This window comes from Taudactylus pleione, unplaced genomic scaffold (assembly GCF_031769625.1).
Source record: "Taudactylus pleione unplaced genomic scaffold, aTauple2 ptg000244l, whole genome shotgun sequence".
Lineage (NCBI taxonomy): Eukaryota > Metazoa > Chordata > Amphibia > Anura > Myobatrachidae > Taudactylus > Taudactylus pleione.
The window spans coordinates 4449089-4472060 of record NW_028284646.1 but is presented as its reverse complement, the minus strand read 5'-3'; the positions used below and the strand labels follow the sequence as shown (position 1 = coordinate 4472060).

Below are 22972 nucleotides of genomic sequence, written 5' to 3'. Positions count from 1 at the left end.
ATCCTTCCTTGGTGCTATTGATGGTATTCCCATGGAAGTATATTAAAAAAAATGCTGTGTTTTATGTTCCTAAACTTAATGATCTTTATCCTGAGCGCTGCTTTCCCTCCTTTATGTCTGAACCAATGATTATTGTGTTACCAAAATCTGGGAAGGATCCTATGCTTCCTGGCTCGTACTGCCTTTTATCATTACTGTTAAAATTTTGGCTGAAATCCTTTCCATTCAAGTCATTCATGTAATTGCTACTATAGTCCATCCAGACTAGATGGGTTTTATGCTGGGGAAATCTACCTCAGTGAATATTAGATACCTTTTAACCCATTTGCAGGTCTCACACGGGAAGGAATCCTCTACGGTTATTGTTTCTATGGATGCTGCTAAAGCATTTAATTTGATGGAATGGCTTTTCCTGTGGGAGGACATATGCTCTGTTTTGGAGTAGGACCTGTATTTTTAAAACTATATACTGCTATATACTTAGCCTAGCGCCTGGGTTTTCATTAATGGGTTTGTTTTCTCCCTTTTGCTCTGTCTCAGAGTATGAGACAAGGGTGTCCTTTATCTCCATCCCTTTTTGCATTAGCTATTGAACCCTTTGCTTGTATAGTACTATGTGCCCAATCCAGGTTTTAGGGGGCTTCAGTTAGGTGGGCATATACAGTGGCTCTTAACGCTGATGTCACGACCAGGGTTTCCCAGCATAGGGGACGACTGGTATTACCTGTGAGGGTGCAGTGGCATGGTCCTTCCGGCAGAGGGGCTGGTGTCTGGCGGCGGGCATTGGCTATGCCAAGTGTTCCGCGGGCACTGTGTCATTCTGGCCGGGGTAGGCCTGGTGGTGTTTCCATTCCACTCTGGTATGGGCGCCGCCATCTTGCCTCTGGTCATGTGACTTATCTGCTTCAGTCCTGGCGTGTCACATGCTCTCTCTGACCTATCACGATTCTGCACTGGGTACTTAAGGCAGTTAGGAGCTTCCCATAGTTGCCAGTGCAACGTGTTTCACAGCGTAGCTGTGAGAGAATCTGTGTGCCTTAAATTATCTGTCTATTTGAGTGCCTTCCTGTGCTCCTGCTGGATCCCAGCTTCCAAGTAGCCTGCACCGCTTTGCCTGCTCCCAGTCTCCTGCCAGAACCATCCTGCACCTGCTATTTACCCTTTCCCTGCCAGAGGACCTGTGTCTACAGTTATCCCTGAACCTGCCCTTTCTCCATTTACCTAGCTCTCTGATTCCACTCTGAGCCATCCCAGTTCTACTCTCCACTTAATTCCATCAGCTGTTACTATTCTAATTACTCCATAGCCCCTCTGGATTTTACCTCACCAGTATCAACAAGTGACTGTTAACCTGTCTGCAACCCTGCAGTTACCATTTGGATTACAAAGACTTTTATTATTTCTGCCACTACCTGGACATTACCTATTCATACTACTATACAGCCTCTAGTCATCACCTTCCTCGTTATACTCTGGACTTTATTTTATCTGTATGCATGTCTGCAACTTCACCTTTTAAAAAACCCACTTTCCAATTTAAATCCGTTCAGGTGTTTGCTCCTATTTCCAACTCTGGTCCACAACAAACTCGGGTCCTAACAGCTGATTATCTTTTTCTTTCCAAATTACACTGTGTCTATGCCTGCTGTACATCGGGTAATAGATGAGTTTGGCATATATTCTGGCCTTGCAATCAATTGGGATAAATCTTATATTCTCACTAGTTTCCTGTCCCATTTCTCCACTATTGTCCCTTCCCCTTCACTTGGTTAGCTGCATAAAATATCTAGGCAATTGGATTACAAATGTCCCACAAGAAATATAGCCTTGTATGTACAAAAATCACTTATTTTAGAAATAAAACACATTATTGGTGGTTAAGCCCAAAGTGTTTTCCAACAGTCCCATGTTTTTTTACTCTCTCTTTTGAAAACTAGCCTGATTTCCTCTCTGGTCTGGATGGGCTGTCATCATTGTCTTCAACTCAATGTTCTTACTAGATCTTGGTAAGCTGGAGGCTTGGCATTGCTTAATTTTTTATTTTATTTTTTATCGCTTTGGTTGCAGGGCAACTGGGCATACACCCTGCAAGCTTTTCTCAGTGGTAGAGAGAATGATTGGTACACTTCTTGGTTAACCAGGCAATTAAAATTTGGAGTATAGTCACCAACATATAAAATGTTCAGGGTATTGATCCTGACACTTTATGTAATTCTAGACCACTGTCTGAGCCCTGCTCTCTTCAGTCTAGGGTAGTGTGGGTCGAACTTCTATATCTGCACTGAGGCAGACAACCACATACTGAAATTCTCTACTCGGATTTACAATAAATATAGATTTCCATCCATGCACTATTGTATATACATGCAACTCTGGCATGCCTTGGTGGCCCAGTTTTTAGATGAGACCCCCCATACAGGAATTCTCTCCTCTCTTGGTTCCCATAGAACGTTCATGCCTCTACTCCTTCCTTTTGCACATCAGGCTAAGTTAGGAGTCTGATGTGGGTCCCTTGTGTGAGGACGCGTGGACTAAACTGATTGAAAGCCTACATGTATCCACCACTTACATTAGAATTCAGCAAATACAATTATTTCTCTTACATATAACTTATCTTACCTCTGTAAGGTTAAATAAATTTGGAGGATGTGCTACTTACTAGTGTCCCAAGTGAAGGAACACCCAGGGCACCTTCTGGCATCTCTTAAGGGAATACCCCCCAATTAATGTTTTTTGGTATAAGGCTATATGGACAATCTCTTCTACTGGCATTTCCCTGTCTATTTTTAAACCATTAGTGTGTTCACTTGGGGTGTTAAATCTTTTTAGGATACCGTTGTCAATTCTGATCTCTCATATACATATGTCCATTGGTAACTAGTCCAATATTTCTTCTTAACACAAAACCTCCTTCATACGTTCCTCAAGAGAAAGAAGGAATTCACCAATTAATGGATGTCAATGAGTGGAATAAATTGTATTATTCTTACTTGCATCTAATTTATAGATGTCCGTCTCCTCTTTAATTCTTCTTATACTGTAAAATGGGCCTTCTGAATTCTATGTGAATCGATAATTCAATTAAACAAGATTCTGTAGAGCGGAGGTATTCAAACTTCAAATTCCTCAGGACCCCAAACAGTGCATGTTTTCCAGGTTTGCTCACAGAATCACAAGTTGTGTTAAGAAGAAATATTGGTCTATGGACAGACTATAGGACATTACCAATGGACATATGTATATGAGAGATCAGAATTGACAACGGTATCCTAAAGAGATTTTGCACTTGGTTATTTCAATTTTGTATTAGTCTATTTAATGTGGTGGGGATCACATTGTTTCTGAGCAGCATTTTCATCTGTTGTGTAGCGCAGAATATATATTTAATTTTCTTCACTTGGGGTGTTATCTGTAGATATCCTGGATAAATACTTTCTAATGTATGTTATCAATCTTTGCATGCTGGCTAAGGTTTGTGTAGCTCGCTCATGGATGACCACCTCCAGTCTTGACTTCAGTGCTTGGGTCTCCAGGTCAATGTAATCCTTACCCATGCAAAATACTTACATATTTCTCGAAACACGAAATCCAAATTTGATTGCAACTGGAGTAGATGGAAGCAATCTAAATATGCTAACCCTCATGTTCAATGTCAGTTCTCCCCTCCATCCTCCTCACCATGATACTCCGCCGGTTTGGGGCATGCCTATGAAGATGTTGATTTACTGTTCTAGAGGCTGCTATATTCCGAGGACTCCATCCTGTTTCTTATTTCTTATGCTAGAGACACTGATTGTTAGTGTGATTTACACATTCATTGCTTGAAGCCCAATTTGATTCTGTATTTGCTCTTTTGTTAAACTTTGCAACTCTGGTTTTTGTTGTACCATGGCCAAGGTGGGATACATTGTTCATTGTTTTTGTATGCATTTCCTAATTTATACATGTGTATAAATTAGCTCTACATTCTTTGGGATGCTCCTTTATTCTTAATTTTCAAACTGTTCATCAGATTCACAACTTGAACAATGATTCTTTAACTGTGCACTTTTTTGCTAGACAATGCAGCCTCAGTTTGGCAATTGTTTTTCATCACAGTATACTTAAATCTACAACAAAATGTATTAAATGTAAAAGAATCACATGGAAAAAAAAATATTAGTTCTTTGAAAAAAAAAAAACCCAGAAATTACAGAGAAGAAATATTCAGCGCAGAATGTTTTTCAGTGAAATGAGAACATTTTGTCAAAGATCTTTTTCAAAGTATTGTGTTCTGACAAATTAAGAATTTTAAAAATATTATGTTAAAAATGACCTGATGAAAATTAGATTATGGATTGTAATTAGACAGAAGGGGAGAAATACAAATAGCGTAAAGAAATATTGTCAAACCAGAAGAGATGTTAGAATAAATACTGTAATAGTGTGGAAGACAGTGAATATAAGCAATTTAAATGGGTATGAGTATGGAAGAGCTCTAAGACTTGGGGGAAGACGTATGTACAGTGTTAGCAGAACAGTGACTCAAAGCATACCTGACAAACCACATTACAATGGCTTTCATACAAAAAAATTAACATCCTGGTTAGCCAAACTTTAATCCCACTGAGAGTCTGAAATTATATGAAAATGTCAATGGTCTCTAACTTAGTGGAAGTTTATTAATAGTACAAAGAATACTGGATGAAAATTGCAAATGTGTAAAGCCGTGTAAACGAGGCAAAAATTACCTATACGGTGTAATAGAGTAAGATGCCTTAATTGTAATTGATTAATATAATGTTTCAGGTTTTATTCTTTTCTATAGTATAGTATTAATCATTGTATAATACTTTCCTTATAAATACATTTTGATTACATGATTGAAGAACACACACTGTGAGTAATGCCAAATGAGGTGAATAATATTTATAGCCAATGTATATTGCAAACCATTATCTCAAATGGTATTATGTAGTATTTGTTACCATACTGCTAAATGATTAAACAAAGTTGAGCTAAATGCAGGTCTTAAATACTTCTTAAGTGGTTTCTACTGGTTGGGTACAGGATGCCGGTGCTCGGGATCTCGACGGTCAGAATCCTGATGCTGGCATCCGACAGGGTTAGGATACCAACACCTGTCGGTAAGTATCCCAACCCTACCCCTAACCCTCCCTACCTGCAGCCTAAACCTAACCTCCCCCTGCAGCCTAAACCTAACCCTCCCTCCTAGTGCCCAACCCCTAATCCTCCCCCCAACCCCACTACTTACCGTCGGGGTGCCGATGTTCTGACAGGTGTTGGGATTCCGGCGCCGACATTCTGTGGGCCGACAGCCGGTATTTAAACTACATCCTGTTTCTACTATTTCTGACAGCTTCAATGAAATCAAGATATTTTTTAAACTGGTTTTCAGGCACCTTATTCTGTTAATGGAAATACTTGGGTAGTGTTGCTGTAGATTCTCAGCATATCAGGAAATTTATGATGTGGAAGAATTACTTTGAATTTTCAACTAGCATTGAAATGTCACAACATAGAATTCAGTGGAGTTAAAATATTCAATGTTGTTTTCATCCACACTGCTGTGGTTTGATTAAATGAAATAAAACACATGGATAAGTGGTCTGTATTTGTCAAATTATTAATTGTGTAAGTGCAGTGTGTACGAATAAACGAAGAGCCCTGCAGCTATGTTATTGTTAATGAGCAATATATGACCCTCTTAAAGGTCGTTTCTTACATAATAAATCATAATAGAAATAAATTAAAGTGTTTATATTGGACTTGATGTTTCAGTATACACTGTCTGAAATGGCCGTGTCTATTCTAAGTATGCCTGTAGACACATATACCGTATTTGATTACAATGCTTGTCTATACACTTTAAAACAAGAAGCCTTTCCATACTGTAGCATTTTATGCAAATTGTGATTTACTGCAATACAGATAAGAAATAAGTGGAAGAATGTCTTATTTTATGAGTGTCAACCTTTTTTCCCTATTGTTTTTCTTTTTTTTTTCATTTATCTCCCCCACTGTAACAGTAGAGCTTCTCAAGTAAAGCTATATATTGCCAAAATACAATTTTCAGTAATTGGGTCCTAAAAGAGGAAAGGAGCATAAGAGGAATGTTTGTTAATCCCATTTTAAGTATAAATTCGAAACACTAATCTTCTATATTGAGATTATGTAAAATGTAGGCATCAGGGATATATCTACATATGTGTGTCATGCAAAGAACAAAGCAAACAAGAATACATTGCATTACTCCTCTAGCTCTGCCTCACTCTGCCAAACAGTTTATCCATCTTCTACTTCCATCATTAGCCAGCAGTAACCAATTAGTAAGAAAGAGCTTGTTTCAATCTCTGTTACCCAAGCCCCACTACCTTGCTGTCATCATAACTCCTTCCCATATCCCACATATAGCCTCTTACCCTATCCTGCCACCTCCTCCTTTACAACATGCTAAAATACATCTCTTGCTGACACAGAATATTGAAAAAACCCTTTGATGACCCCTCCAGTGGCTCCCCATCTTCTCAAGGATTCAGTTCTAGCTCTTCTCCCTTGCCTTAATAGTGCTCGACAGCCACCCCCCTCCCCTATATATCTCTGGTCTTGTCCCCATCCTCCCTGGTCTGTCTTAAACCTGTGCCTCTCCCCCCTGGTAACCACCCCATACCCCCTCAATTAAGACTTAACCTGCAATGCTCCCCACCTGTGTAAAACTTGCCTAAACAGTCTCTCTCCCAACTTCTGCCTTTTCAAGTTGTTCTTCAAAACTCACCTTCAAGACTGCTTACCTCACCTTCAAGACTGCCTACCTCACCTTTACCTTATACATCTCTTACCCCATCTCTCCTTATCCCATAATTTCCTCCTGTCTCCCTCTGCCCCCTGCCTGTAGACTGTAAGCTCTCACTAACAAGGCTCTCTGAATTTTATGTCTCACGTCTGTCCCCTGCAGTCCACCCATTCGTACGCATCTTTTGCTTGGTTTCTAATTGTATGATTGTTACATGATTTGTGCATAGTCTATGTATGATTGTACTTGTTCTGAGAATATACACACATCTTGTCTTGACAGGACTGTTCTCACATAACATGTATGTTTCTGGATATTATGTTTTATTTGTTCTGTTTATTTAACCGTTCTTGCTTGTTTGTCATGGCAGAACTGAGTATTAAAGCACTTTACACAGAAAACTCCTGCACAGAACAATATATATGAAAGGGTGAAAATCTCTGAACCAGAATAATAAAATACGTTATCATTGCCAAGCAAATTTAGTATATGTTGCTATATGTGCTAATGTTTAGTGGTGCTCTACTCAGTGAAAATAATATGCAAACACAAGAGGAGACAAGGATGATACTCAGTGGGCTGAGGGCACTCTTGAAGTATTGGTTACTGTAGATGTAGAATATTAAAATATAACTTTTCTTAGAAATATATGAACTTTTTAAACTTTTTTTAATACATATCTAATAATAAAAGATTTTTTTTTCTTCATGTATAAAAATTTTTAACCGTTCCCTCAGTCCCCTAGAAACATATTTCTATTTTCTTGTATAAAAGCACATTGCTAATTAATTTACAAGATGAAATTTCAAAATCAGACAGGGCATAAAAAACAAATCTAAGTTTTTGCCTGTATTGGTTGCATAAAATTTGATGATGTCGTTTGCACTTCTGAAATACAAAAGTAGTGTTGAAATGGTAACACCGGCTTTGATCTTGTTAGTTTATTAAAACTTTTATTTTCTTTTTATATTTTTAGAACACAAAATGCTGTTATACAGGTTGTGAAAAAAATTGGAGACTTTGTATTTTCAGACTGTGTGTGCGAAACTACTACCCATGTAATTGCTGGCAGTCCACGGCGTACCTTAAATATTATTCTAGGAATTGCAAGAGGTTGTTGGATCATATCCTATGACTGGGTAAGTAACTCTGAACTTAAACATGTTAGCAATATTTAAATTTAAATTAACATATGTTCATCACCATACATGCAAAAAGGTCACAGACCAAATCTGGAAATTGATTTTTAAATGGTTTTAATGTTATCATATAATATGTAGGTGTTTGTACACAGCTGCCTAGATTAATGTTTTCAAACCATGATGCCTTAGGCCAAGTGGTTTAAAATGATAATCTTCTTATAAATGCTGTGACCAGTCCGCTCTTTACTCATTTACATGAATGAACAAGTATAGCTAGGTTAAATTACATTTCTCTTTCCTCAAGGCTCGGGGACACTGGACAATGGTGTTGTAGGCGGGAAGGCGTGGAGTTGGCACTAATGACTGAAACTATAACTCTCCCGCCCCCCCCATATGCAACCCCTGACTTCAGTGTAGTTTTAGTGCCTGTGGCACGTTTGTTAAGGCTGCAGCCTATTTCTCTATAGCATAGGGTTTTTTCTTTGTGTGTAATATTTTTGTTTATTTCTTTACAGGTGTTGTGCACTGCTTATAGCAGCATACAGCAGGAGTGTAAGGCTGCGGTGAGCGGTGGCTGAGAGGGGGATAGCGCTGAGCGCTTCCCCCATTCTAGACACTCTGGTCTCTGTGAGACTGTCTGGGCACGGGGATTGCTTGCGGCTGTATCTGTTAGAGGTGCAGGCAGTGAGCTTGGTCCTAGGTGGTGGGTTGTTCTTGGCGGGTTTCCTGTAGGCGGCTCCTGTGGGGAGAGGGCCAATTTACAGACCTCCCGCAGGTGAGAGCGGGTCAGTCCAAGTGCTTACCCCACAGAGGGGAGTAGCACTTGAAGGGAGAAGCCGTCGGGCTTGCTTCAGTATAGCGGGGGGAGGAGCTCTGGACTGCTGGTTCCTCCCGCTCTCCAGCGGCTGTGTTACAGGACTCCAGGAAGCTGCGTGGGCTGCTCACAGCTTTATAGTGGGACAAGCCAGGCAGCATGGAGGAAGGACAGAGAAATCTCAGGCTCCTTTCCCTCGGCAGTGTGCAGCTAAGTAGTTTTTCAACTCTTTTTGGTGCCTGTTGGGAAGTGTATATTCTTTGCCGCAAGATATATTTTTGTGTGTGTGTGTATATATAGATATATATATATATATATCAACACATATATATCAACAATCTGTCACTAAGTAAGCTGATAGCCCGCAATGTAGACAAAAAAAATCAGCACTCACGTTTAGATGAATCCACAGGTTTATTCACATGAAAAAGTAAAATACATGCAGCATCAGCTGACAGTAGCCCGACGATCATTTCAACTGCCGTCCAGTTTCCTAAGGGGCTAGCTAGCTGATGCAGCATGTATTTTTTTTTTTTCATGTGAATACACCCGTGTATTTGTTTTTCTCCCTTGAGCCTCCTGCAGGGTAGCACTGAAGAGAAGGGGGGTGGGCGCTCAAATGATGGGCAAAAAGTCCACAAAGGGCCATACCCCTACCAAAGCTTTATATTTTACATGTGTTAGTGTCAGGTTAAACTACAATGTGGACAGCTGGATGCAGGTGCTTTGTGTGTGAACTGTCAGGAGCCCACTTGTGCACAGCCGGGGGAGCCACTCCAGTTATGGAGGAACCCACGTTGGCGCAGGTTATGAACCGGTCACTCTCTGACTTGGTAATATTGCTTCACCAGAGAGAAGAGCTGGCTCAAGCAGCACCAGCCCCTACTTTGCCATTTCCGCCTGCGGTAGCAGAGGTCGGTCACCAGGGCCCTGATCCTCCGTGGGTCCATATCATGAAGTGCTCAACGGCAGGCTTCGACAAGTTTTCTTACTTCCTTCTTCGAGGATCCTAAATTGCGCACTACACATAAGCGTTCTCTACCATCCAGGGGCTTCTTGGAGGAAGATCCCTTGGAGGAGGAGGAGGAGAAACGCCAGATAGAGGAGGCTCTGCCCGAAGAGGAAGGTTCAGAATCCGTGTCAAGTCAGGGCGTGGAGGATCTGATTATGGCGGTACGACAGTTGTTTGACTGCCTGGACATTGACTCCTCGGCGGCAGCAGAGGGGCCATTTAAACGGAGGTATAAGAGGGTCGTGTGTTTTCCAGCTTCTCAGGATCTTTTGGATCTTGTTGAAGAAGCCTAGAAGACCCCAGAGAAAAAGTATGCTGCTCCTCATAAGTTTGCAGCCCTTTATCCGTTTCCACATAAGCAGGTCACTAGGTGGAAGCTGCCTCCAAGAGCGGATGCAGCTATGGCTCAGTTAGCCAAGCACACAGCTTTGCCGGTCCAAGGGGTTGCATCCTTTAAGGATCCGCTGGATAGGAAATTAGAAGGATGCCTTAGGAGCATCTTTATGTACGTCGGGGTAGTTATTCAACCATTATTGGCTTCTGCATGGGTCTCTTGAGCCATGGAGAAGTGGCCTGACAAATTAGTGGCAGGCCTTTCCGGTGACTCATCCAGAGAGGAGTTCCTGGAACTGTAGGAGCAGATTCGTGCAGCAGCAGACTGTGTGCTAGGCCGCACAAGATGGAGCGCAGATGTCCTCTAGAGTCTCAGCTACGGCAGTCGCAGCGTGCAGGGCACTTTTGCTCCGCACTTGGGAGGCAGATGCCAAATCTGATCGCACTTTAGAAGCTCTCCCTTTTTATGGGTGTGTTCTGTTCAGCCCCGAGTTGGATACTATCATATCCCAAGCGACAGGTGGAAAGAGCACCTACCTGCCTGTGGTGCCGCAGAAGGGCTCACGCTTCTGGATCTTCCATTCTCCCTTTTGAGGGGGAGGTCCAATTAGAGGGCAAAGCCTGAGGGCGCTCTTTCTCTAGCAGGGGTCGGCCCCATGGGGCAGATTCTCTGGTGCATTCAGGTTCCCAGGTGCTAGGGCACCCGAGAAGCTGAGTACCTGACAGGAGTTCAGCCCTTCCCGTCTCTGGGAAGGTGGGGGGCTGTCTCCTCCTTTTCTGAGACCGGTGGGTCGCTTCGGGAGCAGATGCCTGGGTGAGAGGCGTTGTCTCTCGAGGTTATGTGATCGACTTAAAGGGGCCACCACCGCAGCGTTTCTTTGCTACGGCAATGCCCAAGGATCTGGACAAGAGAAGGGCCTTAAACCAGGCTATCGGTTCCCTCTCCTCTGCAGGGGTAATAGCTCCAGTTGCACAGTCTCAACAAAAACGGGGTTTTACTCCAACCTGTTCTTGGTCTGGAAGCCCAACGGCACTTACCGGCTGGTATTACACTTACGAGCCTTGAATGCCAGTCTATGGGTGGATCGGTTTCATATGGAATCGCTCCTGTCGGTGATTCAGGGTAAAACAAGTTTTTGGCGTCTCTCGACATCAGAGACGCATATGTCCACATATCAATTTGGGCAGGGCATTATTCTCTACTGAGTTTCACTGCTGGGAAAGCTCATGACCAGTTCCAGGCTCTGCCCTTCGGTCTTGCGATGGCTCCACGGGTCTTCACGAAGATCATGGCAACGGTGGCAAGTCTGCTGCATTCCAAGGTGATAACGATCCAACCCTACTTAACCAATTTGCTGGTGAAGGCAGATTTGGCTGCCCAACTTCAGCTCCACCTGGATCACATGGTCCAGGTGTTACAGTATCACGGGTGGATACTAAATCTTGAGAAGAGTCACATCACGCCGTGCCAACGTCTGACGTTCTTGGGGGTGATCTTCGATACAGCACTGCAAAGCGTTTTCTTGCCCGAGGTGAAAGGCTGGGCCCTGCAGGACTTAGTCAGGAAATGGCAGTCTGCTTCTCGGCCATCCGTCTGGCTGGGCATGAAGTTACTGGGTACGATGGTCTCTACCTTCGAGACCATCCAGTATGGCTGCTTCCATTCACGGATTCTCCAGTGGGAGATTCTCCAGAAGTGGACGAGCCGCTCGGACGACCTCTCCTCTCAATTGCTGATTCTCTCAGACAGCACTCGTCAATCGCTTTGCTGGTGGTTGACTACCAGTCACCTTCTCCAGGGTCGTTCCCTGGTTACTCCCAGCTGGATCATTGTCACCACAGACGCAAGCCTCAGTGGTTGGGGTGCGGTGACGGAGAACCTCTGTCTCCAGGGGACCTGGTCGGCATCAGAGATGAGTTGTCAATAAATGTGCTGGAGCTCCAGGCCATTTATCTGGCCCTGTGCGGAGCCCAGGCCCTCCTGGCCGGCAGGCCAGTTAGGATCCAATCGGACAACGCCACGGCGGTGGCGTATGTAAACCACCAGGGTGGAACCAAAATCGCGCTTGCTATGTCAGAGGCAAGTCTCATTCTCATTTGGGCGGAGACATTTGTCACGGCAATTTCAGCGGTGTTCATACCGGGAGTAGAAAATTGGGAGGCAGACTACCTCAGCAGGACCACTTTCCTGCCAGGAGAGTGGTTTCTCCATCCGGAGGGTTTCCAGCAGGTAGTCCAGAGGTGGGGGCTGCCGAAAGTGGACCTGAAGGCGTCTCGCCACAATTGCAAGGTCCCTTGATTTTGTACAAGGGCTAGATATCCGTTAGCATTCGCAATAGCTGCCATGACAGTTCTTTGGAACTTCCGTCTGGCTTACATCTTTCCTCCAATTCCCATGTTACCAAGGGTGCTCTGTCGAGTCAGTGAGCAGCAGGCGTCGGTCATTCTAGTGGCTTCAAACTCGCCGTGCCGGTTGTGGTTTGCCACAGTTCTCAAACTAGCCGCAGCTCCGGGTTGGCATCCTCCGCTGTGACCAGATCTTCTTCTGCAGGGGCCACTCAGTCACAAGGGCCTGCCTCAGCTTGCTTTAACAGCCTGGTTGTTGAAACCAAGCTCTTAAAGGCTAGGGGGCTCTGAGCGCGGAAGCAGGTTTCAGCACATAATTACCACAGGGTTTGGAAAACTTATATTATGTGGTGGGAGCGGCGCTAAGTGCATAGTGCCCAGTTCCACCTTCCAAGACTGTTAGCTTTCCTTCAGGGTGCTTGGAAGCCAGCTTGTGGCTTCAATCTTTGAAGGTACAGGTTTCTGCTCTGTCCATTTATTTTCAGCAGCGTCTGGCTATCCTTCCAGAGGTGCAGACTTTTTTACAGGGGGTTTTGCGAGTGCAGCCTCCATTTCAGCTGCCAGTAGCGCCATGGTATTTGAGCCATTAGAATCAGTGGATCTTCGGTTTGTCACGTGGAAAGTGGCTTTTCTTATGGCCATTGCCTCGGCTCGGCGGGTCTCTGAGTTGGGGGTTTTGTCTTGGAAACCATCTTTTCTTATTTTCCATGAGGACAGGGCGGTCCTCAGGACAGTTCCATCTTTTCAAACGAAAGTGGTTTCTTCTTTTCACTTAAACCAGGAAATAGTTTTTCCTGTTTTCACACTCTTCAAGGGACCAGGACCATCTGTCAATGTTGGACGTAGTCTGGGCCCTACGGATTTACTTAGACAGAACTTCGGAATTACGTCGCACGGATTCTTTATTGGTCCTTTACGACACCAACAACCATGGGTGGCTAGCCACAAAGCATACCATTGCAAGACGGCTCCGCTCAGTAATCTCTAGGGCTTATTCAGATACGGGGTGTCCGGCACCAGCCAAGGTGTCGGCTCATTCCACTCGGGCTGTGGCGGCCTCCTGGGCGGCACGTCATGGGGCCTCAGCTGAACAAGTTTGTCACACAGCTACCTGGTCCTTTTGCGCGATTCTAAAGGTTTCATATTTTTGCCTCTGAGGACTTTGGGCTTTCAGTTCTCCAGTCAGGCAACCTGAGCGTTCCCTCCCCTGGGGGCGGCTTTTGAACGTCCCATGGTCCAGATCCCGATGGTTGGCATTCCGACCAAGGTGTAGGCAGTAACGGAGAGGGTTAGGCTGCTGGGTGCAAAGGGTTAGGGTTAGGCTACAAAAACAGAGGGTTAGGGGCAGGGTAAGTATACTTACTAGACCCCTGTCGGAATACCAACCATCGGGATGCCACTGTTGGTATATTGACACAAACGCACAGCATAGAACTATCTGGGGATGGGGGCAAGTTGAAATGACAAAAAACTAGAAGGGGCAGTGTCGGACTGGAGCATGATGGGCACACGAGGCGTGGTGCAACTCTAACAACTAAAACATAAACACTGGGACAGTACTTGGGCATGAGGGTGAAATGAGGTAGTGTTTGTGCTGAAGCGTGAAATGGGGCAATATTTGGTAGCCGGAACAGCGTAGGGATCTTATTTAGAGTAAAGTGATGCACTATTTGGAGAAAAGAGCAGTGTTGGGGACAATATTTGGTGGGGCAGCAGTGTTGGAGGTGAAGAGCAGTATGTTTAGGGGAGAGCAATATGTGGATTGAACATTAGTGTTGGGGGCAGTATGTGGAGGGAAGAGCGGTGATGGATGGTATGTGGGAGAGGGAGCCCACGTTGGGGCAATATGTGCAGCAGTGTTGAGGTAGTATGTGGAGGGGAGAGCAATGTTGGGGTAGGATGTATTTTTATGCATCCTGCATTTGCTGCATAAAAATAAAGGAGAATGTCTCTGTAACTTTTTTGCCAGTTGTGTGCAGAGAGGGGAGGAGGGCTGCTGTAGATCCAACACGCTCCCAGGTTACTCCACCAGATACATACTAGATCAGATGAGGGTCGCCAGCACAGGGAGTCCGCCAGATAGCAAAAGGAGGAGAACAGGCACCTCACTGTCTCTCTCAATACAGCAGCGGAGGAGAGGTGCTCACTCCTCACCGCATTTGTAATTCCAGTGCAGGAGAAGTAGTGGTTAAGGGGTGCAGCCTGTGCACGGGAAGAGCTGCACCCACTCTAGTAAGAAAGTGGGGCCATATGTGTTGTTCTGCCACAAAAGATCCCAGCAGTTAATTAAAAAACAGTTTTTTTAAAAAAAAAATCACGTTCTACAGCCCCTCAGGGGTTCCACATGCTCCTCCTACGCTACACTCCTGATTATGTTTATGGTGTGTCACGGCCATAGAGTTCTGGTACTGCCTTGGACATATCTGCATGAAGTATTAATGTGTGCCACCATCCCATGTAGTAGCATGCTTACTGCTCCTGAGAAACTTTTTTTTTTTGCATTATCAGAATGAAGGATGTCGTCCAAGTTTCAAGAGTCTTGATTGATACAAGATTTTTAGTTCATATAAAACAATAATGTAACATACCACAAGGTTTTATAACCGGAATGAAGTACGCAGTTTTATAGATGTTTTTTTTTTTCAAGAATGTTTTGTACACATTGTACATTAGACAGACTTTTACTTAGGCTTTATTATCTATAAAATAAATGTTAAAACTCCATGACAAGTACACTGTAACTATTAAAACTATATCAGTTACTAGATAGCATCAGGATCAGGAAATACTGTTAGGTGCTTTGTTTTATAAAATATGGACAAAGATACATGCTGCACTTCTGTAAAGATCAAGCAACAGACTAAAGGTGCATATCCACTTAGTGATTCAACAGGCCGATTGAATGATAACGCCATCGTTATCGGTCAATCGTTTGTTAATCGCTCGCAAATCGGCCATGTAAATGTCAAAAACGACCAGCGATGCGCGCACCCGCTGATCGTTTTTGACATCTATCATCACCTGAACATGCTGGTCAACCTGACGACGCCGTCAGGTTGCCCATGTTCGGGTATGATTGATTGAGCCTACACTGAACGACTGAACGTTCTGTGTAGGCACATCACAGACTGGGAAACGACTACACAATTACAATGTCGTAATTGGGCAGTCTTTTCTACGTCTATTAGTGAATACCCACTATTACACAAAACAAAATGGTATAATAAAACCTAATGGTTTTTAGAATTTGCCCCAGTAGTCTTGACTGTCCATTAAAGAATTCCTATGATATGAATTATTCAAAAACAACTTTGATTTACTGTTCTTTTTGCACACTACTCTACCAGGAATTTTTTTTTTCATATAAGAGGAGCTACATTCAGCAGGCATTCTTGTAGTTTAAGGCTAAGATGACATATTCCATAATAGCTTTGTGAATAGGAAGTTAATTTCAAATATTTTGTTTTTAGACATAAGCAATTAAGAAAACTCACCTTTAGAATTTGTGTATCATCTCATTTACTGTTGTCAGTTGGTAAATTTGGTAGGATGTGCTGTGTAGTATTGGTTTTTGCAGGTTACAGTGTTACTCTTAACTTCAGTGTCGCAATGTGGCATCTTTGTACAACAATTGTCGTTTTATTGTGGCTACATTTTAATCAGATATTTACTAGAAGTCACAAAATCATTCGTTTTAAGCTATCTTTTACAGTAGTGCAAATCATCAATCTCACCTATTAAATATGTTTAGGTAGTGGACAGTTTGAGGGCATTTTCTTTGCAATTACTATTTAGTTAATATTACTAAATGTTACAGCATGCGTAGCGAGAAAAAGAGCAAATATTTTAAATTCAGTATTTTTTTTCTAAATAATTACAAAAGAATTAGAAGTTAATTGCACTCCATTGTAATCACTAGTGTGCAAGTGCATCATTAATCCTTGGCGCAAAACTATTTTCTAATGACAGCGGAATTGTTTGTTTTGTTGTGCCACAAATTAACCATAAGCAGACTTTCAGATTCTTTTTAAAACTAGGCATAAATCGGTGATGATATTTATTAATTCCAAATGCAACTATGTCTATGTCTCTCATAAAAAGAAAATAGACTGTTTCCAAACAAAACTATTGGGCACTGATCTATCTATTACTTGATTTGAAAAAATAAAGAGAAGGCATGCCTTTATTGTACACCCGTGATGGTGGCGTTTGAATGTAGAATTCAATATTATAGTTTTAAAAATGATAAAAAAATAACCCTTTCTTACCTCATTTCTCCTTTGCTCCACTACTGCTACTATGCCAGGCGATCCTAACATCCACTTTAGAAGGCTAACAGTAAAAGTCTATTATAGAACTGTGCAATACCATCTAAAGCATTGATGGGTAACTGGCAGCACTAGGCTTCCAAGCCTACACCTAAATCCCCCAAGCTATTTCCTTTGTTTGTCCCATTGATCTTTTTCTCATCTTTATACTAATTCTTATCTTAGAACTTATTCTGATTTATGTACCACTGAAATTCATTGAGGGGCCGAGCTCTTGTTAAAAGCTGGGACAGCTGGTGAAGCGTAACAAGTAATAATACGGACCATAAGAACTTGGGGCCTATTACTCATTTGTGCCAGTGAGGCCTCAACAATTATAATTCTTCATGGCCACATATCTCAACAATAAGGAATGATTTTAGTGGGTATTTAACAAAAAAACCTCTTGCCGGAACAGTGACTTCATTAGGAGCCTGTACTAGCAAAGAGATTGACAGTAAAGTAATAACTATCACTTTACTGCTGGTTCTGAGACTGCACAGAAGCATTTTTTATAACAGCAGGGGTAAGCATGGAGGCTGCCAGATTCCTCTCCTGGGGATGTAGTTATGAGACCAGCGGTCTCAATACCTACACTGAAATCCTGACAAGGGACTTTAGATAGACGTCAAAATACCAATGCCAGAACGCAGAAGGATGACAGACCGAACGAGGTAAGTCCGGGGCGCCCTTAGCATTAGCCGCTGGGGGGGAGGGTTAGGTTTAGGGAGCGTAACAGGGTTAGGTTTTGGGGGGGTTATGCACCCCTAGGGGGGAGGGTTAGGGTTAGGCACTAAGGGGGGAGGGTTAGGTTTAGGCACTAACGGGGAGAGTTATGGTACGGGGTGGGAAGGGCTAAGGTTAGGTTACAAGAAGGGTTATCGGGGAAGGGCAAGAATACCCGATCCCTGTCAGGATACCAAACATCCGGATGCAGTTGCCGTTATTCTGACAGGTGGCATCGCGACAGCCGGCATTACATATCCATTCCCTCTCCAGCAATAATAACTCCATAGGGTTGCATCTAATGCCATCTGAAGATGGCGTTAGCTGACAGCTAAGCCTTTTGGAGCTTGATAACTTGAGTCAGACTGCAGTCCTATTTATAACAATGGGGACTTTGGTCTGTAGTATTAGCCTAAGATCTTTGATATTGCCTGTGTTCAGGCTTTGTTGAATGCTCTGATCCTCAAAACACATGGAAACTGTCATTTATACAAAGTTTTAAATAGACCCCTCTTTCCAATCTTTTGTCCAGAGCTGCCAACTTTCACATCACATGATCTCCTCCGTATATTGCTGGGCAGCAATTGAGACATCAGGCTACTCCACATGGTCTCCCTGTTTCCTCTGTGGAAAAGAGTTATTAGATTGGGCAGTCCCTGTTACATGTACTACAAAGTCGCTATGTATTTTCTATTTCACTTTCACTTCACATGTGATCAGACATTATCATAGGACATATTAAAAACAACTGCAACAGGTTGATAGATGATAACCTCTCTGCAGAATTGCATGGTGCCTCTTCCATCCTTACAACTAACTGTCAAAAGCTGGTGGAAAACCTGGTCATCCGGAAATTGCAACGAATGTCAGATTTGTTACCCAATGGATATAGAAAGTATACACACCCTTATTGAAATTGCAGGCTTTTGTGATATAAGACAGGACATGAAGATAAATCATGCCAGACCTCTTTCCACCTACAATGTAAACTTGCATCTAACATGTTTTAACATAATACTAAAATGAAGGGTACTGCTGCTGAACTATAATTATGTGACGGTGCCAGTGACCAGTAAGCCCCAAAATTGATCTAGGTAAATACTGTGTGTGTGTGTGTGTATGTATGTGTGTGTATATATATATATATATATATATATATCATCCTGCAGCAGGGGTTTGTAGCAATATATGTAGAAAAGGAACTGGATGGCTCTCCGGGAGAAAACACTATAATAATGCAGCCCACACAAAAGTCACAGTCAACGTTTCAGAGGTATATAATATATATGTGTATATATATATATATATGTATATGTATGTCTGTCTGTGTCTCTATCCATATATATATATATATATACATATATATATATATATATATATAAATATTAAGCATATGACCATTTTTAGACTTTTAAATCTATCGGATGGTGAATAGCTTTATTGAGCATCTGCAAAGAAACTTTCTAATTATTTTATGTATAGTTTTTTTTTTTTTATACTGATGTACGTGCCACTGTGATGCTGTCCTTGCTTCATTAGATTTGAGTTATGTTTTTGACCTGTAGCATTTCATTTTTAAAAAAATTTTCTCTTTCTATAAATAGGCATTTTGCCTAACAGCTTCAAGTTCTATTAAGGAATAAATGGCAAGAACGTGCATTAGGTTCCATTGTTCTCTATTGAGTTTATTTGGTTTTTCGATTTTAAACACCGTGAAAAATTAAAACCATTAATCGAATTTGAAAAATGTTTTCATTCCATGGCACACATTGGAGATCAAATGTATTTAAGGATCATTTTTAAAAGAAGAAAAAAATGCAGAAACTTCTGACAGGGAGATGCTTTTTTAATGTAAAAATGTCCATGCTTTTTGTACACTTAATGCACTTTAGGCAAATTGTTGGTCACTATGAACATCCGTACTGTCTTTATTACATAATTTTTGTGTATTTGAATGCCTTATTGGTATTTGGCGCATATACATTATTATTCAATCCAAATATGCCTATATGGTTCAAAATATGTTCAAATGAAAGTTTGGGACAACTAAAAGTACTAGCAACTATGGAATAACTGTGTGGGGGTGGGGAAATACTTGTGGCAAGAAAGACATTTTGCAGCAAACCGCCAAGCAGGAAATTCTCCTTATCTTGATGGTCATATAGATATCTCAACCTTTAGAATCTTGTAGTTGTATTTTCGCATAGTATGAGTAGGCAAATTAGAGATTGTTAGAGAGCCTATGTAGTAAGTGTTTTATGAGATGTTGCTTTACTGAAAGAAGAGTAGATGTATCATGTTTTTGAACCAAGTACATGGCAAAAGACATGTGGTCTTAATAAGTACTGTAGTAGTAATTACCATGACTCACTCCATTTTATTGGTTATCACAAGGGACAGACCTGCAGTAAACTGACGTACAACAATATCTTGCAAGTTTAATCCTGGCAGGTAATGAACTGAGAATGTTGATAAACAGATGGTTGATACAGGGACCTAAAGAAGCTAAAGCTGGGTACACAGTACACAATGTGGGTACCCAGTTTGACAGTATTACGCTAGGTGGCGATAGTGAGTCATGGATTCTGTTTTGGGCTGGAGGGAACAACCCACACAGGGAACAAAAAGGAGGTGCAACCACAACTAAGTGCTGCCTTGTGGTCAGAGCCCAGGTGAAGGCTACTGAGGCAGACCAGTCATGTTTTGTATACATATATGCATTAATATTGCCATGCAGCTGGTACCATGTATGATATGGGTAAAACCGAGCGCGGGCATATTTCTTTCCAGACCAGTCATGCTGCCAGAAGAAACAGTCCAAGTGGGACTGTGGCAGCTATAGTGCCCCTGGGGGCCAGGTGGCCAGTGTCCAGACCTGCAGTCAGGAAGGGAGGACCACAAATCTCTAAAGGGGCATACACACAAGACGATGTGCTGAAAGATATTGGTGAAAGATATTGGGTGTACACACTGAAACGATATAGTTAACAATTTCGTTCAGTGACGTCATCCTGCCACATCCCTGACCAGGCACTTTCTGATGATATCATCAGATGGCCTGCATGTTTGCACGACAGCAAACATTGTTAACAACCCGTGGGGCTGTGCATCGTTGGTTGTTTGGTCTATACACACTGGACTATATGAACGTTATATTTTTGAATGATATCGTTATCATTCACTTTTATCGTCTTGTGTGTATGCCCCATAATACAGTGTGTGAAAGCTAAACCAGGCCAGGAGGCCAGTGTCCTTACCTGCAGGAGGTAGGGAGGACCACGAGAGACTTTGTGTGAAGGCCAGGAAGCTGTGTCTATACCTGTGAAAGGGAGGACTGAGATGTTTGAAAAACTGTGTTATGTTTGCACACTAGCTGCCCATTATAGTCAGGATTCAAAAAGTGAGATAGTGCCCTGAATGTGGGGCTTGGTTGCTTGTTATTGTTGTTCCTGAATGCTGATGGTAAAGCTCCATTTCATTTCATTAAAATCTTAAAAGCTGCGTGTGGACCCTTATTATGCACCTAAGCGCTACACCATTGACCCTCTACCAATCGAAATTATCCCAAGTTATCACACCAGTCATGGAACAACGTGATGTACCGATACATCACTCTGGCCATACACACTGCATTATTCGGTGTACGACCATGCAATGTATCTTCCCATGCTACATGTAGGAGCATGGTATTCTTCATTGCATCGTCCCACTTGCTGTGCAGCACAGTAGTTGGGATGATGTGATAAACGACCGTCGTGCATGCGCAAACGGGTTTACACACTATACGATTGTTCCCAGTGAGATGTTTATAACACATGTTTATCGAACCAGATTTAAGGTTATATAAACAAACAGCAGTTTATTATCAAATAACAAAACAGAGGTAGAAATACAGTCTATTGGTGCAGAAATACTCAACTTATATGTGGTTAAATCTGTCCTTCATATTGTCATTCATGGGTAGTTTCCTTCATAGGGATAATGCATGGTCACACTTGTAGACATCTAAGCACAGATGCATGTCATTCCAGTGCCTTACACGAATCCCCCATTCTTCCTTCTGATGGATTCCCTTCCTCCCGACCTCTCCAGACAACTCTTCATGTACTCTTTCTTGCTGACCACACTATTCTGTGTCTGCATGTGTTTTGCTCACACCATATAATGTACTTCTATTACCAACTGTTTCAAATGAGCTCACCACTGTACCTAGGTCCCTTAATGTACTGTAACAGTTGGCCATTCTCTAAAAATAAACATGCATGGTACATTTACTGCTTGAAACATGCTTAAAACATGTAGAAATGACCTTATTAAACTTATAGTTTCAACGATCCACATGATATATTGTTCCGATACCTGTCGGAATGATGAATGGTACGATGTATCTTATAGTGTGCACACGGCTGTAAGGGGAGATGTACTAAGCCTTGGAGAGTGAAAAAATACCAACCAATCAGCTCCTAACTGTCATTTTTCAAACACAGCCAGTAATCTGACTGTTAGGATCTGATTGGTTGATGTTTTATCACTCTCCAAGGCTTAGTACATCTCCCCCTCTGTCTCTTGGACTAAGTTGTGATATTGCCGCTTTCCATCTGCTTAAGCTTAATAAACAATGTTAAAAATAAATACAATTTCAACAGTTGGTAGCTATAATAACCACCACCAGTTTGGGGGGGGGGGGGGTAAAATTAGCCTCAGTGTAAGTAAAAAATTCTCCAATTTCTTTAAGAATGGTAATTTGAAAAGATGGGCAAAACTACAGCTACCCCACCATTGAATCTTGGGATTACAGCACTTGGGAAACCCAAACCATTGATGGCTTAAGCCTAGGTGAAAAAGAAAAAAAATTGAAATGAAAATTAAGTTATGTTTTCACCCCCCCCCCCCCAAGTAAAAAAAAAATATATATATATATATACAAAAAAATGTATTTAGCTGCTGTTGAACCTGAAAACAAAATGAACGGGGCATAACAAACAAGCCCACAGAGACCAGACAGAAGGTGCCTAACATGGGTACAGAGATATACAGTATACAGTATAGCATAGGAAAAGTTGCTGACTAGAGTCTTCAATATGTACAATCCTTTGAACTATGACTGTTTGACCTTTTCAGGAAAAGTTTACTAAGCAGTGGTTTTTCTGAAATTTCTGTAATTGTCAGCAGATTGATGCACCAAACGCTTAATTTATTATACAGAGGTTTTCATGGGGTTTTGTAAACCACCATCAATGTCTATATGTTTTGGATGTCAAAATTTTAGGGTGAACATTGCCCATAAAAATGTTTTTAAGCAACAATTAAGTAATATTGCCCCTTTATGGGAATAATGCTTTAAATAAAATTAAGCAATACTCTCCCCACTAATATATTAATAAAATAGTATTTTCCCCATAAGAGAATTATCAATGTTAAATGCCTCAATATTCAATACATAATAATTGCCCTCATTATAACTACTGTATATTGTGATGCTTTTCCTTCTGAATGTCT

General features: G+C 42.0%; 1 protein-coding gene across 2 annotated transcripts in view; it reads left to right on the top strand.

The window, feature by feature from the left end:
* MCPH1 (microcephalin 1) overlaps positions 1 to 22972 on the top strand; it is a 289635-nt gene that overhangs the window by 91534 nt on the left and 175129 nt on the right. For both annotated transcript variants that reach the window (XM_088479695.1, XM_088479694.1), the window contains exon 11: positions 7770 to 7932. In XM_088479695.1, the coding sequence (XP_088335821.1) occupies positions 7770 to 7932 (163 nt within the window). The remainder of the gene's footprint in view (positions 1 to 7769; positions 7933 to 22972) is intronic.